Source organism: Mastigoproctus giganteus, chromosome 8 (genome assembly GCF_048544385.1).
Source record: "Mastigoproctus giganteus isolate SK-2022 chromosome 8, ASM4854438v1, whole genome shotgun sequence".
Taxonomy (NCBI): domain Eukaryota; kingdom Metazoa; phylum Arthropoda; class Arachnida; order Uropygi; family Thelyphonidae; genus Mastigoproctus; species Mastigoproctus giganteus.
Genome location: NC_143582.1, coordinates 207,026,890 through 207,046,588, shown reverse-complemented (window position 1 = coordinate 207,046,588; position 19,699 = coordinate 207,026,890). Strand labels below are relative to the sequence as shown.

The 19,699-nt window shown below is 34.7% G+C and overlaps 1 protein-coding gene across 1 annotated transcript in view; it reads right to left on the bottom strand.

Moving 5' to 3' along the window:
- The window catches only part of LOC150082228 (electroneutral sodium bicarbonate exchanger 1-like), a 313,808-nt gene that overhangs the window by 101,610 nt on the left and 192,499 nt on the right, over positions 1-19,699 (bottom strand). Inside the window, exon 14 of the mRNA XM_090380066.1 lies at positions 9,807-10,103. Coding sequence (XP_090236192.1) covers positions 9,807-10,103 — 297 coding nt within the window. The remainder of the gene's footprint in view (positions 1-9,806; positions 10,104-19,699) is intronic.

Here is a 19,699-nt window from a genome sequence, read left to right as displayed (position 1 = left end):
TGGTAAAAGTCAGGAAGCTGGCATTTACATCAATGCATTCAATATCACTCTCAAACATCTTACCATACAGATATGCCTTCAGCCTACCAAACAGAAAAAAAATAAAATAAAATCTGATGGAGCAAGGTCAGGGCTATTAGATAATGCAAGGCCATTATCCTGATGGATAATGGCCTTGCATTATCCTGATGAAACTTGATGTCCTGCCAATTCAGTTCAGATCTGTTGGTTTTCAGAGCTCAATTAAGCTTTTCCAGGGACAAGCAGTATCTTTCTTTGTTGACGGTTATTCTACTTTCCAAGAAATCAATAAAAATGATGCCATTCTGATCCCAGAAAAAGGTGGCCATAAGCTTTGTTGATGCTTTGGAAAGTTTTGGCTTTTTGTTATTGACTGTACCCATTTCACAGATTGTTGTTTGGTTTGTGGGTCATAATGGAAGAGCCATGTTTCATTACATGTGAAAATCCATTTAAGAACTGCCAGCACTTAACCTCTCCAGACAATCTTCACAAATCTCCTTCCTTGCAGACATCTGTCATGTGAGTAGCTTAGGCACTCACCAAGAAGAAATTTTTCTGTACCCCAGTCTGTTAATGATGGTCAAAACACTTCCTTTTGACATTTTCATAGTGTCCATCACTTTTCTGGTGGTTATACATCTGTCATTTCGAATGAGCTGATCAATGAGTTTTTCAGTTTTACTGTTTTTGTGACAGACATTGGTCTTCCAGCCCTTGGTTTGATGTTCAATCACCTTCCCAAAACTGTTGGAGCCACCTCTGGACATTACTTTGATCAACTGTCTGGTCCTATATAGACTGCCAGGTGTTTGATGGATAGATGTGGCCAACTGATCACCCAATTTGAACAGGAACTCGATCACACACTGATGCCAGAAATGGCTGTCACCATTTCCATCCATATCTTTAGAAATATGATTATTAGGTGTGTTAATGGGTAATTAGCATTAGCATTAGTAGAGGCATATGATGCAAGAAAGCAAGCTTATTCAGCATCAGCCAAAAAAAAAAAAAAAAAAAAACCACTACTCCCATTTCACCCCTCCGTTCGTTCGAAATACCTGTCCAGCTGAGCCTTAAATTTGTTTAGGCTATCAACTTCAACAACAAGCGATGGGAGTCTATTCCACAAACCAACTGCCCGCTGGCTAAAGGCAAATTTCCGCACATCTATCCGACATCCGTCCTTCCTCAATTTGAATTTATGCCCTCTCAGGTGATTATTCTGAGCAAGAGGAAGAATCCCATCGGCATTGAGCATGCTCAAGCCATTCAAAGCCTTATACACCTCTATCAGATCACCTCGCCGATGCCTAGTCTCCAGGCTCTGTAATTTGCAAAATTTAAGCCTTTCTTCGTAAGAGCAACCCTTTGTTCCATTCACTAATCTTGTTGCCCTTCTCTGTACTCGTTCCAGCAGCTCTACATCCTTCTTGAAATGAGGCCTCCAGACCTGTATACAGTACTCAAGGTGTGGCCTGACCAATGCCTTATACAAGGGAATAATCACATCCCTGTCCCTGCTAGAAAAATTCCTGTATATCATTGACAAGACATCATGAGCTACTCTTGCAGCTCGTCTGCACTGCTCAGAGAACTTCATATCTGCCTGCACAATTACCCCCAGGTCCTTTTCATTCTCTACCACTGTCAGCGTAGTACCACAGAGTTGATACGTTGATCTGGGGTTACTGTTTCCCACATGTAGTACTTAGATAGTATGAATCAGAGCTGTAATACTCAATATGTTCTACGTTGATAATAATATTAGTAAATTAATAAGAGGAGTTTACCTCAATATAGTACGTGGAACACTTCCGTATGATACCCTCCAGAAATTAAAACGGAAAAAACGAAAAAGTCGACAACTTACCGGTACATTAAAGTAAAATATAAATAATTAAATAATCAATTTAACACAATTCAAAATCAATCCAAAACAATTAAAATTCAAATTAACGCAATTAAAAGAATCTAACGAAAATATTCAAAACGATTTTTCTTCCTTACTATTGTTGATTGGTGTAGTATTTTTTATCCTATCCTTAGCTTGTACCCTAATTCGATTTATTGTGTTAATGGGATAACCCCTGTTCAAGAATCTGCTAGTTAATATTTGTATTTCTGAGTCCAAAGCAGAATCCGTCGTTGAATATTTATAGGCATTTAGAAATTGATTAAAGATAATCGATCTTTTGTAGGTGAACGGGTGGTAGCTATTATAATGTAGAAGCATACCGGTGTTTGTGGGTTTTCGATAGATGCTAAATTGTATTTTGTTCGAGTCCCGGGTAAGCGTGAAATTTAGAAAGTTTAATGACTTAGTATCCGTATCTTCCCTTTCCAATGTAAATTTCAGTCTAGAATGAATATTATTAAACGAATGTAAAATGTCTTGAACAGTACTACTATCAGTAATAACTAGAACATCGTCTAAATACCTCCCATAGTATGTGATACGGGGACGAAAAGGTGTCAAATGTATCTGCTCAATCGTTGAGAGATAGATCTCTGACATTAAGCCACTCAGGCTCAAACCCATTGGTAATCCAAAAATTTGTTTGTACACCTTGTCTTGAAAGGTGATGTAGTTAGCCTCAACTAATTGTTTAATTAAGTGAAAAATTTCCTTAATGGGCAGCTTCGTATAATTAATCATAGTCGCCTTTACGAAAGCAAAAACCCTTCCCTTTACCTCTGATGGTAGTTACCTCCTTGAGTAAATCCCACTTCAGCACACTGTGCTCACTGCCACCCAGTGGTTCCTTTATCTGCAGATTCCTAATGCATGAAGAATCACTACTGATAATCAGATCAAGAGTATTACTCCCTCTAGTTGCCTCCCGAACATGCTGGTGTAGAAAACAATCATCCAATAAATCCACAAAAGCCTTGCTAGTGTGTGAGTGACCAACCCACAAATTCCAGTCAATATCTGGGAAATTAAAATCCCCCATTATAAGACTCTCTGATTTACTGGCCCATTCTATTTCCCTGTACAGTATCTTATTATACTCATCAGAGTCATTAGGCCTATAGCACACTCCTACTCTCAATTTTGATTTACCTATGCTTATGTCACACCAAACTGACTCGACACTGCCCTGTCCATCAATGTCGACTGGCTTCACTTCCTTGGATTTTATGTGTTTTTTAACTAATAGCATAACCCCTCCTCCCCTCCTGTCCTGTCTATCCTTTCTATACACATTGTACTCCCCAAATTGCAGTTCTGCATTCCTTATATCTGTGTGACACCACGTCTCTGATATCCGAACAATATCTGCCTTTGATGTTTTGAGCAATACCTCAAATTCATCAAATTTATTTACTAAACTCCTAGCATTGGTGTACACGCAAGTATACATGCACCTGTTTCTATTCTCAGCTACCCTAACACAACCTATGTGTTTACTTGTACCGCAATGACTTCCAGCAGTCTCTGAAATATCCTGCATCTTGTTTTTCAGGCTTCTGCTCATTCCAATAGAAGCAGTGCAAGAATCTCTTTCACCTCTGCCAGTGGCTACTGTTAATCCATTAGTCTTTGTCTCCCCCAAACCAATTACACCCCTTGGTGTAATTGGTAGTACAACAAGTGCACAACAAATTCTCCCTTCTTCCTTATGCACATATGAGTAATTGTGCATTACTTATTGACCCACCCTTGTAATAAGAAGAGAAAGGTTCTAGAAAAATTGAACATAGAAAATTGGATGTGCGAACTTTAATCAAGTGTTTTAATTTTTACAGATGAATAAATAATTTTTTGGGTTTATGTTTCATCACCAGGCCTTAAATGTGAATGTTTACACAGTGAGCTCCCAGTTTATGAATATTTGATGTTGCAACAAAAACTTTTGACACTGTACATTCAATTTATGAACTCATAACTCAATCTTATGAACTTTTCTGTTGCCTTCACAAAGCATTACCTTTTGAAATTAAATAAGGATGAAATATTTTAAACTTTTATTTACAGCATTAACATATTTAACAATGTAATGTATACTGTAATATGTTATGTGTACATAAATATCATTTGATAATTTGTTCTTTCATCAAGCACACTTAATGAAAGTGCAAATTATCAACAGTACAGTCTCAAGAGATAAGTGATATCTGTTCTGAATGGTTTAATTAATTTACTGGCTGAGAGGGCATAAATTCAAATTGAGATAAGACGGTTGTAGGATAGATGTGTGGAAGTTTGCCTTTAGCCAGCGGGTGGTTGATTGGTGGAACAAACTTCCATCCATCATTGTGGAAGTTGACAGCTTAAATAAATTCAAGGCTGAATTAGACTAACTTTTGTAGTTATTGTTGTTATTTGGTTTTTTTTTAAGGAGCATTAGCAACTAAGGCCATATTGCTCCAGGATATGCGATGGTCATTCCCTGACTTTTCCGCATCTGCCGTATTTGGTGGTGACGGGCTCGAACCCCGGTCTAATCAAGAAGCGTGTGCTACGCTCTGCTGCTCCTTCCCACCTGGCTACGGAGGCGCCTAACTTTTGTAGTGAATGGATGGGTGAAATGGGAAGGTTTTTTTTTTTTTTTTTGGCTGATGCTATATAAGCTCACTTTCTTGCATCATGTGCCTTTGCTAATGCTTGGGGAAAGTGCCATTTCATGTTTCCAGTACTAAATAAGCAGCTTTTCAGTAATTTTAATAATGTAGTAATTTAATTTAAAATAAAAATTTAATAATTTTATTACAGATATATATAGTAAAAAGAGTTTCTAGGTCGGTCACACTGCAATTTGATTGTTAGGAAGGGGAGGAGTGGAAGTTATGCTTTTCTAGATCATGTTTACTCACCATAAGCAATAGTTCTTCACTGTTTTGACAAAAAAAGTATTCTCAATAAACTGACCATATGCTTCAATAATGTCTTCTTCTAGTACAAATGAAAGAGCTGCCAGCTGCTACAAATGAAGAATTAGAATGCAATTTCAGCATCACACCTTTAGTGAAACCTAGTATCCTGAATAAATCTCTAGATATACTGGCTCAAGTAAAAAACTAAGTTCACAGCTGCTGCCACTCTCCTTACCATTACTTAGATTATCCATTGATCCAGATTTCAGTGCTGTAAACAGATGTATATAATTTTATTCTGTTTTATAAGGAAGAAAATTTCATATATAATGAAATTTTCATATATAAAGAAATGTTATCATACTTCATGCCATGAATACTGCATATGAAATAAATGTGCCACTGATAAAAACATTCCATCAGCACACCAATGGTTGCAGTGTTGCATAAGCTCTAAGTTCCCTTATGTTAAAAAAAATTAGAATTCAGCTTTCCACAGAACTACAATTGAAAAATAAAGGTTCTCTCCCCATCTGAAGTCTCATTATATTCAATCAGGAATGTGGCCTTTTGAACATTCTCAATTGTCCTTTTTAAAGATGATATGGAGAGGCATTATAATACAATTGACAAATGCAGTATTAGGCTGTTACAGAAATTTTACCCCCAAAACCAGTACAACAAGAGTGCCACTTCCCAATAAAATTAAAAGTAAACTAACTAAAAAAAAGGGAACTTGCAAGCACTACCTCTTCTAAGGGAAATGAATGTTTGTGAACTCTGAAAAGGATCATATTTTAGTTAACCACTATTCAGCCAAATGCTGATGGATGTCATTATAAAATCTGAACACAAAAGAAATAATAAACAAACACAAATCATAAAGTATACCATAGCAGCTGCCATGTATAGATTAAATAGGGAAATATAATAAACAAAATTTAAATTTGAATATCAACCCAGCCAACTGAAAATTATAAATCAAATGCAAATAAACATTATACAAAATTATAATAAATAGTATTAACATAAATAAGTAAATCAAATTCAAATCATAACCAAATGATAGAATAAATGAAAACACAGCAAGAAAACAAAGAGTTATCATAAGCATTCAAATTAAAGAAAAGTGGGACAGAATGCCCATGACTACCCCTTGCTTTCTTCACCATGTTTTAATTTATTCTGTCATTTGGTTAGCATTATTTAATTGACTTGAATTTGATTTATTTATTTAATTCTGTTTATCGTAATTTTAGTTTAATGTTTATTTGTATTTTGCATTTGGTTTGTTAGTCTCCTTAATTAGTCTAACGAGGGCAGGGGGCATAACATACCCTAGATTCAAATTAATTCTCATTATTTCTTTTTGTGTTTGGAGTTTTCATCATATAGGAATATCCACATTTTTAGAGTTCATATGTGATGATGACGTTCCTTTGAAGAGATAATGCTTGCAAGTTGGTGTTTGGCTAACTTATTTTTAACTTTTATTGGGAAGTGGCCCTCTACTGGGAGGTGAGGGTCACTTTACTTTTCTCCTTATTTTATGATTTTATTTTATTTTAACCCTTTGCATTCCAAAATTATTTTCACTGTCTTCCCCATGCAGTCCAGCTCTATAAATCAAAAAACCACTAGGTGAAATATGTTCAAAAACTTTTTATTTTCAGATTTACACGAGTCAACATATAAAACAGTTTAAAAGCTCTAATGCAATATTTATTATTGGAAGAAAATATTCACAAAACCTTCCATCCAGAAAATTCACTATGTTTTTTACTTTAGAGCCCCTACTTTGAATTCCTTGTTTATCCTTTTGTGGGTGGGCAGAGATGTAATATCCAAAATAGCTGCAGAAATTTCTTCTTGCTAAACACATTCTTGAAAAATGTAATTCTGTCTGTCCATTCTTCATACCAACATTTCTTTATATCATTTTTTTTTTTTTTTTCGTTTAGTCCCATGTTGATAATAACCCCAAAAAACTCCTTTAGTTCGTTTAGTGAAACCTAAACCCATTCACACCATATGGAAAAGTCGGAAACTATCTTATTTGTAAGTTTTCTTCCCCTCTCTCCCCTCCAATTTCTTCAGGAAGGTCAACAATTTCTCAATTTCACCATTAGAAAGGCCTTTACTATATCTTGACAGTATGTCTAAATACTTCACTCTAACATGCAGAGTACAAGTTACTGTGCAACTTCTACACTGAAAAAAAAAAAAAAAAATGCTGAAAAAAAAAAAACAATGTCAAAAATGCTGACAGTCATGCCAGTTTCCATACTGTAATTGAGAAAGATGGTGGAAGGGGGGGTAACTGCCTGTCAACTGCCTGTCATTAACTATTGAATATAAACATCAATTTATATGAAGTATAAATATATGATAGCACAATAATTGAGCCAATACAGGTTAATAATTGAATATAAACATCAATAAACATGGATTTAGCTTTCCAGATTGTTTGTGAAATGTAAATTGACAATAACCCCCAGGAGCTCACATCTGGTGCGTATGGGCTTGGCACACCCAGGGTCTTGAGCTGGATATCATCATTGGTGATTCCTTTCTACTTCTCTCTCTCACACAGGGAAATGAAATTTTTTTTTTTTTGACCAGTGCAGCATAAGCCTCAGGCTTCCTTGCACCATATGGCTAATAATAATAATAATATAATAATTGCACTGGCACAGCTGGAAAAAAAAAAAAATTCTTATTCTGACAGGTGCGCTGGACATGACATTAGACTGGAAGTGGAACTTTATTATGTCATGGTGGCAACACATGGTGCAAAGGGTTAATATCGGGGTGTCTTGGCATACAGGTAGTGAAATAGCACCTTGCTAAGTATAACTCTGACTGTAGCATTAACTTGTTTTGTGGTAAACAGTCATTCCTTTTCTAACTAACTAATATAATTTTTAATTGAATAATCTCACTCAGCAGGAGAATCTATTATTCATTAACTCAAAAGCACTGTTGTGAACAGTTTTGGAGGAATTATTTTGTTCATCAGACAAAGGGTAGCCTCAATTAGGACTTTGTGCAGATTGGTGAATAAATGCCTTGAATCTAAATGAGCAGCCAAGCAGAGTTCAGAAGAAAAACTTCTGATTGAAAACATAATAATAAAACCTCTATTTGTAGGTAAGTGCAGGCCCAATGCATTAATAAAGTAAAGAAACACAATACTATTTTAACCCGGGTACTGAAATAGTACCCCGCTTCTTTACTTGATTAATTAATTGAAACTCTTTAAACCTATCTTTCCTTTTAGCATTTCTACTGAGATAGTAGTAAACATCCAACAAATATTCATCCACTCTCACAGGAAGATTTGCAGCAACCTTTTCAGCATACAAATTAGAGGTGACAAGGGCAAACTACTAACACCAAGTGCTTACTCTCCTCTTTTAATACACTTGTTACTCCAGTATTTAGGCCTTCCATAACAGGGACATTATCACCAACAAATGTAGGACAGGTTTTAAAAGAATCCCACGTTTCCAGGTGTTCAGAAGAGACACAATGTTGTACCATGTAGGGTTATCTTTCCAATGTTGTTGACAAGAGCAAGTTGTTCTCAATTTGACTCTTTTTTTTTATTTTTATTATTATTATGAAAAAGTCACTTTGATTACTACACATGTACTACAACTTTACTAATAATGCCTGCTGGTTTTGTTCTTCACAATAGCATTTCTATGCTATTTCGCTATTAGGAAACATATTTCTATGCAATGCACCTGCATGATTAGCAAAACTCAGAGGAAGATTATGTTCTATGACCAACATTTGGCATGTATGAGAACATCTTCACCCGTATAAAATGCTACATCTATTTTTGCATTACTTTCTATACACTGCATGTTTTATTTATGCTTATCTGTTTGCAAAATGTATGATTATGTGTTTCCTGCTACTTGAAATTGAACTAACTTGAAGCTGTATTCAGTAATAAAAATAAGCAGAAATGCACTGAATTTTTAAAAAATATATAATTTTAATGCAGTTTTGCTATTTTTTGCAAAAAGAAAAGGATGGAAAAGATTATGTTGTTGTTGCAAAAATAGAGGAGAAAAACTTATGAATTATGTTAAAAACAACAAGAATCACACTTGAAATATACTAAAGTCTGGAGTACACCTAAGAAAAAAAGGCAGAATTTGCAGGAGGTTCAAAGAAGGTCAACCAGATCAGTAAGGAGCAACTAATAGTTATCAAAAGTGCAGCTCAGGTGTGGATTGCAAAGCTTGGCAACTAGATATCTTAGGGGAGGGATTTTACTCATCTCCTTCAGAGCCTTATCAGGCTCTGAAGAGTATGAATAAAATAAATGATGGAAGTATATTTTTCCTGGTGGAAAATACAAGAATTGGTGGGGCATAAATATAAATCTTAAAATGCAACAAGGCTGGATCTCATGAATTTTACCTCTGAGAAGTGTTGTAGATCACTGAACCCCTCCTACCCCTCAAGGCAGCAAGTTTATATAGTTCGAGGCAGAACTGAATGGTGATATTTGAAAAGTGTGAGGGTTTTATTTGCCATTTGTTGAAAAATGTCTGCTTTCTTTCCATCACCAGACCATTCCAATACTGCAGAAATACTACACTAATCTATTACCAAATCTTAAACTATTTTGCTGCTTAAACATTATGGTTTTGTTCAATATTAAATTACATATTATATTTATTCAGCTTGCATGTAACTGTAAATAAAATTGTTTTATTTAGCAAAAATGATATTTCACCGTATATTTTTTGCTCTTGGAACTAAACTCTATTTTACCCAAAAACAGATTTTTGTAACACAGTCCTGAAATAATAACCCCTTCACATGATCAGAAGTTTTACCACATCAGTATTTACTAAATTACAAACATTTATAAGTGCTATAATTTCCGTTGTTTTTATAGCTAACTCAATAACAAACAAAAGAAGAAAAAAAGCACTTACCTTCAGTGGAAAATAACGAGTTGATTTTACATTCTTAATAAAAACAGAGATGGCAAACGTGGCACCAAAAAGAATAATGGAAAACAGGAAGACATCTGGAACAGCACGAGGCATATCACATCCCATTCCAGTTAATATTCCAGAATATTCTTTACATTCTTCTTTTATGTTATTTAAAGAGGTCCAATTATATCCTGTAACTGATATTATAGTTGAATTCTGAATGCATATACATTCTTGTACGTGCATTCGGTGCACTGGGGGAACAAGTGGATACTTTAATTTTATATTAATTACCTACAATAAAATGAAAAAAACCTGCTCATCACTATGACTTCAAGTATTACAAAAAATATAAAGCATCTTTTATGTTTAGTTTGAGCTTACCTGCATCTAACCCTTCAGGAATCAAAGTGCCCTTAACTCCCCCCCCTCCCACTAAGCTAAAAAATGTTCAATCACATGGACTCATTATGTTGTCTACCTTTCAGGTAAGTTTTGGTTGATAGTTATGAAACTGATTTACACGTGGTCAACACACACACACACACACGCACACACACACACACACACACACACACACACAGTGGAAGAAGGGTTTCTTTTTGTGGCATTACATTCACAGTGCATATAAAGGGTTGGGGAATGTACTCTAGTACCCTGAAAATTTTTATTTTGACTCTTAATCTTGAAACAAGAGGGGCAGTGCACAAATTATAAGCACCACCCACTGGAACTTCAGTCTTCAAAACCAAATTTAAAGTTCATGTGTGGGTATCCCACAGTATCCAAATGGGAATGTTTTTATATTCATCAGCAATGTTAAAACAAGATAGCTTTCTCTCGAATTATAAACATTACTACCAACTTTGGAACATTTTTGACAAGCTGATCCAAACAAAATTTTTCCATTGAAGTGGGGGTAACCAGATTATCCTGACAAAGTATTTATTTTGATTTGCCATCTTGATTCAAGATAGCAAATCAAAATAAATGGCATATTATAGAAATTATAATCACCACTCACTTAGAACTTAAGGATTTACAGTCTGATCTAAACACCAAATGGATTAGTTTGAATCAAATTCCATTTTTAGCCTATGTGTATCCTAAGGTATCCAAAATGGAGATGATTTTATTTTGAAAATCTGATTTCAGTTAGGAATTCTATTGGGGCTCATAGGATAAGTGCCTAAAGTTGGAATGTTGAATGGTACGATCAATTAGATTATCCTAATTTTTGTAAAACAAAATATTTTATATTGAGAGTAATTATAGCATCACTAACCAGAAGAAAAGAAAACAATGAAAAATGTTCCCATGCATTCATGCAATAGTGTTAAACATTTCAGTGGAAAGTACTGTTTGGAACTATTTGATGTGAAAGGTGTGTTCCATCCCCCCCCACTGCTTCTACTAGTAACTATTGTGTTTGTAAATATGATCATTCATTTTTCAGAATACCAAAATTCAGAATACAAAATTTCAATCAGAACTTCTATTACAAGCTGCACTAAGTATTTAAAACAGGAATGTATAAATTGGCACATGTGATATTTAGCTTCAGCGGTTTTATTTTTAACTAACCATAACAGTTACAAATTCAATGGTTTATGGATATAGAATTAGACGGGGGGGGGGGGGAACTAATAATGTAAAATATTCATATATAGCTGCTTATGTTACGAGTGACCCTGCCTATAATAAAGTGTGTGTGTGTGTGCGCGCGCGCGCACACATGCTAATTGCCTATTGTCTTCACCATATCTGTCCATATGCAACAACTTGACTCCCAGTGAATGGATTTTCATGAAATTTTATATTTAGTTCTTTTAGAAAGATTTGTTGAGTCATTCAAAATTTCATTAAAATCAGATAAATGCAAATCTGGCAATTATTATTTTTTCCATGCAATTTGTATATAAAAAATAAATTCACAGATTAAATGTAGTTATTAATGCAGTACTGCTCATGATATAGACAGTTCATGAACACTTTGCATGTATTGTTATGCAAACACTTGTAAACATGGGATCAGTGAAGCTATATATATATATATATATATATATATATATATATATATATATTATAGACGAGGAGTATGAAGTAAAGTATAGTCTAAGGAACCAGTTGTCAAAACTATAGGAAAAGATGCATATAAGTACCTGTAAATAAAATATAATGAATTATGTTATGTGAATAGTACTTAGTGCTGCAATTACGATGATTTTGGCGTTTTCTTCAAGATTCACCCACCAAAACCAAGGGAAATGCAGCAAAAAAAAAAATAAGGCCTCTGTTTTGAACATGAGATATACTCAGTATGCGGCAATTACGGAGTTTAAGAATTAATTAAAAAAAAAGAAAGAAAAAAAAGAGTAGAATAGCCACGAGATATTTCAAGCATCATGTAGAGGAATAAGCTTTTTGCTACCTCTGATGTTTGCTGTACTTTATTTTATTTTTATCATGAAAGATTCAGTTTCCAACTATTTTAAACGTTATTCAAATATATGTATAAGTATATCACATGACAGTAGTGGGCGAATTGCTAACACTGCGCCTGTGCTGCCATCCATAGTTCATTTTTCGTCTATGTGAATAGACGAAATGCCATCCATAGTTCATTTTTCGTCTATACAAACTGTGGAAGATTACTTTTGTCAGTAGTGTGGCTTTGCACTGGAGTGCTTGTATCTGGTCTATTTTTAATTTTCACTGCATCAGAACCACCGCTATTCAAGTCCTCTGCATTGACGATTTGATCTGGGGGATCGAGTGGCGAACTGATCTTTCAATTGACTCTCCTTTGCGGCGATTTGTCTAGCAATCAAAATGCAGCGATTCCCTGACCATTATTAGCCTTGTGGTCCTCTGTTGAGATGGGCGTAATGGTCAGTCTATTTTTGGTTTATTTTACTGTAGTGGTCTGATCTCTGTTGGTGATATTTCACATAAATTTGGACCTGGTGCCCGTCAGAGGGGGGGGGGGGGCTGTTAAATTTCTATTTTAATTGGCTTTCAAAATTTAATGAATTATTTATTATTCTTATAATTAGATGTTCTAAATTATCTTAGAGATTTTCTGCTGCAATATTTTTACTCGAGTTACCCCCCATCTCTTCCTCCCTGTTTGGTTTGATTCTTAAGTTTAATTTCAACTATTTTCGCTCTTGTCTTGCCATACTGCTGCCATTATTTTATTTTTAATTCTCATTCTAATTTATTTGTATGGTTATATATATATATATATATATATATATAAAATATGTTGTATATAGTAATTAATTAATAATGAAGACAAATCATATACACCAAGATAGATTTATAGAAAATGCAAGAGGTAATGTAAGGTTAGTAGAAGGAAGAATAATATACAAAAAAAAAGGAAAAAAAGAGAAATTAAAATATGGTAGAACCCGGATAAGAAATTCCATAAGAAATAAGAAGTTTTCCCCTGTACTAGATTTGGTTTCTTAAGTCCCAATTTCACATCTATATATTGTAATGTATTATTTTCCTGGGTAAAAGGTTTTCCCGCAAAAAAAGTTTGTGATAAAGCATTCACAGTGTATTATTGTAATGACATTTTCCCACTTAACATGTTTTTTAAGTATACAAATTCTTTATTTTTAATATTAAAAAAATATTAAACAATATGAACATTTTGGTAATTGAACAAGTAATTGCATATCATCATTTTAGTTTGTAGTACATCAGCAAAGTAAGTGAAATGGCATCGATTTTGTTATACAGGTATCTCATATTGTGAATTCCTTCACGAGTTGCCCTGATATTGCACTACCTCTAATAAGCAATGCTTTGCAATGGAGAAGATTAATGTTACTTATTCTCAGGGCGCCTCCGTAGCCAGGTGGGAAGGAGCAGCAGTGCGTAGCACACGCTTCTTGATTAGACCGGGGTTCGATCCCGTCACCACCAAATACGGAGGATGCGGAAAGGTCAGGGAATGACCACCGCATATCCCGGAGCAATATGGCCTTAGTTGCTAATGCTCCTAAAAAGCAAATAACAAACAACAAACAACTTATTCTCAGCAGATACCACCACCCAGGAGTGGTGGTATCTGCCGAGAATCCACTGTTGAGGTGTTCCTTATTTGAGGTAGTGAAATATCAGGCAATTTCAGCTTCAACTTCTCGAATATCCGCTATCAATTCGTTAAATGCCGATCTCCAGGTAATTCTCCAGTGGGGTAAACAAAACTTTGTTGATTTCAATCCTTCTAAATCTCAGTCTTGTCTTATATCTCGTAAAAAGGATTCTTCTGCTTCTATGATAATCTTTGGTGACACTCCAATTTCTAGGCAAAATGATATAACTCTTTTGGGAATTACCCTGACTTCTAATCTCTCTTGGCACAAGCACATTACAAATATTACTTCCTCTGCATCTAAAAAACTTGGTTTTCCCTTTCGCTCTTGGTGTTACTTTTCTTTCAAACAGCTGTTCACTCTGTACAAATCGCAAATCCGCCCTACCATGGAATATTATTCCCACACCTGGGGCAGTGCCCCAAAAACCTCTCTCAGGCTTTCTGAGAGAGGTTTTTGGGGCACTGCCCCAGGAGAGGGTAGTTAGGTTAATCATTAATTAACCTAACTACCCTCTCCATTCAGAAGAGGATAGTTAGGTTAATTAATGATTCCTCTCTAACAGAGTCTCTAAACTCGCTGTCTCAGACATACTGTTTCTGCTGCATGCCTTTTCTACAGATACTTCCATGGGCACTGTTCTTCTGAATTGAATATCTCCAAAGCTGTTTACTGCTGCCCTTGAGGAAGCTTTCAGAAGATTAGACTGGTCGCAGAAAGGAGTCAATGTGAACGGAGAGTACCTAAACCATTTACGATTTGCAGATGACATTGTGGTCATAAGCCACGATCCCAAAGAATTAGAGGAAAATCTTAATCAGTTATGCACAGTTAGTAAGGATTTTGGACTAAAGATGAATATGGCTAAAACAAAAGTAATGATGAACAAGTATGCCACAGAAAGGGAAATAATGATTGAAGGAGCAGTAATTGAAAAGGTGGAGTCATATACTTATCTGGGACAAGTTATTAACTGTAATAATGATAAATGGCTGGAAGTCAAGAGAAGAATAAATTTTGGATGGATAGCATTCAGGAAATATAGTCACATACTGAAGAGCAATATCCCAGTTTGTCTGAAACGTAAAATAATGAATCAATGTATACTCCCCACCATGACTTATGGAAGTGAAACTTGGGCACTCACCAAAAGAACGGAAGAGAAGCTGAGAACTACACAGCGAAGAATGGAACGAATTATATTGGGAATCAGACTGTTAGATAAGAAGAGAAACACACGGATTAGGCAGCAAACTCAAGTAAAGAACATTCTTATCAAAACTAAAGAACTAAAATGGTCTTGGGCAGGACACATAGCTCGAAGACATGATGACAGATGGACTAAGAAAATAACAGAATGGTACCCAAGAGGAGCTAGAAGAAAACCTAGAAGACAAAGGCGGAGATGGATAGATGAAATTCATGAGTTTTTGGGTAGTAAATGGATGGCCAGTGCTCAAAATAGAAGGAACTGGAAAGTTGCTGGAGAGGCCTTCATCCTGCAGTGGATTGAAAATGGCTGATGATGATGATGATGACAGTCTACAGAGTTCAAGTCTAATGTCAACAAATATTTTCTTTCGTCTTCTCAACCTCCAATCCAAGCACAGTACTAAGTACTATAGGTTCTAATACCTCTCGTGTTTGGGGTTTTCATAAAAAAAAAAAAAAAAAAAAAAAAAAAAACTCGTGAAGGCATTCACAATATGAGATATAACCAAAACGATGCCATTTCACCTACTTCAGTGATTTACTACAAACTAAAATGATGCTTGGCACTGACTTGTTCGATTAGTAAATTTTCCATAGTCTTAGGCTTTCAGTGCTAAATCCTTTTTAGTAGAAACATTTTGATATTATGGAAGTAATATATTGCAATTGTTTTCATATATCCATAATTGGATACATCAACCATATGAAGCAGAATGATGCACATGCCTTTAAGTTATGATGTTCAACTTTCCAGTTCTAAACAGCTGTCAACTGTTCTGCATTACTTAGTGGATTGTTGCTCTGTCTTATTGTAATTGTGACCTTTTAAGGTACGTTGAAACTCCAAAGGAGCTCATCCTTCCAACTTGGTAATAAATACAGTGGATTCTGATTATTTGGGCCACCGGTTAATCAGGGCAGCCATTTATTTGGGGCAAATCTTAAAAAACAGAAACCAATGGAGAAAATAGCCAGGGTTTACTTCACTTAATTGGGACAGCATGCCGTTTAATTGGGGCAGGAGACCGCAGCACTGGAGATTACCCTACGATTGTCTCCGACAGTACCATGTGGTTCAGTCGAAATTCTGGAGGTCACAATCATAAAACAATTAGCATTCACCTGTTTATTGGGCTTTTCTGTTAGTGAAATCTATCATAAATGGACAGTAAACTCGATCTTACTGAATTTGTAATAATACCGACAGCTGGAATTCTGTGGGTTATTATGGTGAAATGTGTTTACAGTTCCATGAAATCTTCAATCATATAAAAAAATTAATTTTCAGATCTTCTCTTCATTCCTATTTTTAAAGCTTTGTAACTCGTTACTCCATTCTCACTTGCACATATTGTGTTACTTGCAATTTGTGTGCGCCATGTTCTTTGTTATTGATTGCTTATCTTTTTACTGTTTTTAATTTTAACCTCCACCCACAAATGTCAGTGAACAGAAATGTCAACTAGTTCGCATGTACATATTACAGTAAGTATTAATTATTCCAATTATCACGTATATTCTTCCGATTTTCACACCAATTAATTTTTTAATTGGTAAGGTAATAAAGAGTAAATTTGTGCTTAATACATCTCTGTTTTTATAGCCTGTGGATAATATTACTCCTATTTTCGCTAATTAGAATTGCTGTTTAATAGAATTAAAATTAAATTCACAAACGTGATCACAATGACTGGCACTTACTACACATCGTATAGTGAACAGTACTTTACTATGGTGAGTTCGTCATAACATGATTTGATTGTACAGTGAATCAATTGTAAAGGGGGGGGATACATTGTATTTTCAACTATTTACGTGAAACTTCGGATAATTGGGGCAGCCCCTTAATCGGGCCAAAATGCACTAGTCCCGATGTATCCCAAATAACCGGAATGGACTGTATTTGGTAAGGAGTTTAACGAACAGAATGTTAAGCAATTAGAAATCCTCAGTTTAAAAACTGTTTCCCCATAGGCAGAGTGAAAATTTCTAAATTCTTAAATAGTACTTAAAAATGAACTTTAACTTATGTACGTCTATCCTTTCATTTTTATTTGTGTAGTTAATATTTCATATCCTTAGGTCATTTTCCCCGCTTAAGAAGTTCTAAACGTACGGTCCCTTGGAAAACTTCTTATCCAGGTTCTACTATATATACAAAACATCGCTATTTACCCACAATCTAGGTGACTTCGTCTAGGGCCAACCACCCAGACTGAAGGCAAAAAACAACAAGGAGTTCTTTGTTTCTGTAATGATCAATATCTGCTAAGTTATATAAAATAATAATAATAATAAATTTAGAGATTAAATAATTTGAATCTAAACCATAAAAGGTAGTTAATAATTCAGAATCAAAAGAAAGATAATATAAAGCAATAATGATGTTCAATAAACCACTGAACATAGTTGGCCTGACAGAGAATGTAATTTATTAATTAAAATATGAATAAATGTAAGGCATATCTACTGTATCCAAGATGCAACCAAAATGTAGTAACAACAATAATAGTCATGAAATAAAAGTAAATCCCTCTAGTGAGAGTTAATGTGCATGTGGAGATCCCTATGTAATGGACGTGGTAAAACACCTGTAAATAGCCAATTAGTTAAAATTAAGTTAATGCAAAGAGAAACATGTGGACAGTAAGATGAATAAAAATTAATAGAGTAGGAATAATAGTACCTGAACTCCATGAAGGCGAAAATATAGTAGTACAAATAAGTAGTTTCTCCTACATCCTCGTAAGATATGATGCATTATGGTTGTAATGCATCATTGCTGTTGCAAGTGTTGGGCCATAGGTATTAGTTACAGTTTGTTGGTTACAATTTATTAACATTTCTTTCCATATTATATTTTATTAACGTTTCTCTCCTCTATATATAGAGGAGAGAACAGAGATGACTTAAGCAAAACAAAAAAATATATACAGGAGAAAAGTAATAAACATTATTACTTTTCTCTTTAAAGTTATAAACTTAGAAATTAATTGATAGAGATAACTATATTTACTTTTTAATTCTAATTCAATGCAGAAAAATGAATTAATTTAAGAAAATAAAATCACATGCTCTTGAAATGTAAACACACTGCATACATTAACTGACTTGTTTAGTTTAGTTATGACTTGTTTAGTTACTGTTCTTGTACTGTGTATTGTATTACTCACATATCAAAATACCAAATTTCAATCAGAAAATTGAGTGAAATTTGTAACTAAAGTGGTTGGCCCACACAACCAAATGTTGCATGGGCCAACTACTTTTGTTGTTTTCGTAAAAAAATAATTATTAATTATGAATTGGATATTGGACTCTTTGGAATGGGACTGGGTTAGAATTGACTTCTATGTGCTCTCCAGATTAGATGTGGGAGCACACTGATTCTATGTGCTCCCTACATTAGATGCAGGGAGCCCATAGAATCAGACTGAGCAGATCGAAATATGGTGTCGTTCTAACCTCACTTAGCCATTCACATTTCAGAAACTAGTGTGCCTCCTTTTGGGTTAACCAATGCTATATTATTAAATGAATGCAATTAAATTTTTCAAATGCATAATCATAATAAATAAATAATATTCCTTGTCATACACTAAGACAGTGGGAAAAACAAACCCATCACAATCAAGAAGGCTGGGATTTTGCAAATTAAGATGTGGTATTAATCAAATAAGGCATAAAACTGTTGAAGCATCTTCATGCATGGTACCAAATACATAGATTCTAATACCTTTTGTGTTTGGGGATTCATTAAAAAAAAGTAACACTGTGTATATTATTAAGGAAGTAATAAGAACAAGTCTCAGTGATCATAATTAGTAACAAATTTTGTTACTAATTTATACTACAGTGCTCTCTCTCATTCACACACATGCATGCATGCACACAAAGTTCAATAGTTTTCACTGACTCATTAGAGAGGAAATGAAGTTTACAACTCAACAACGACACGCACCAATTTGTACCAGCTCAACTGTTGGAAGTGCTTCGGTTGGTACAAATCAGAGAGTGAGTCTGCTCAATCCTTGACTTATTATCAGAGTGGAATGAAGTAAAAATATCCTAGTATGCTAAAAATCTGATGTTTGAGGAATTAATGATCCTCAGATATCAGCTTTGTTGTAATAGTCAACTTCTTCATGGTTATTGTGGCAGACAGTCTTAACTTTTACTTCTGCAGCCATCTGCACTGTCTGAATTTTGGAGTAAACTTATGAGTAGCCAGTACTTGTATATGTAATCTACGTTTACCATGTCAGGATAGCAGGTGAACAGATTTCTGCTCCATGGAACAAAATTATTTACCATAAATTACATAACCATAAAACTGTAATTTACCCATTCTTCCATGGCTTAGCAATTCAATAGTATTAACAAAATAGCATAGCAGTTGCAAGGAAGCAAAGCATACGTAGCATCTTACATCAAAAATAAAGTGTTAAAAAATAATACAAAATAAAATGTCTTTTCTATTTTATCCAATTCTTTTGAATATTGACCTAATCCCTCTTTAAATCTATAAGCTCTCTGACACTAAGTGGCTGGATGATAATTTGTTCC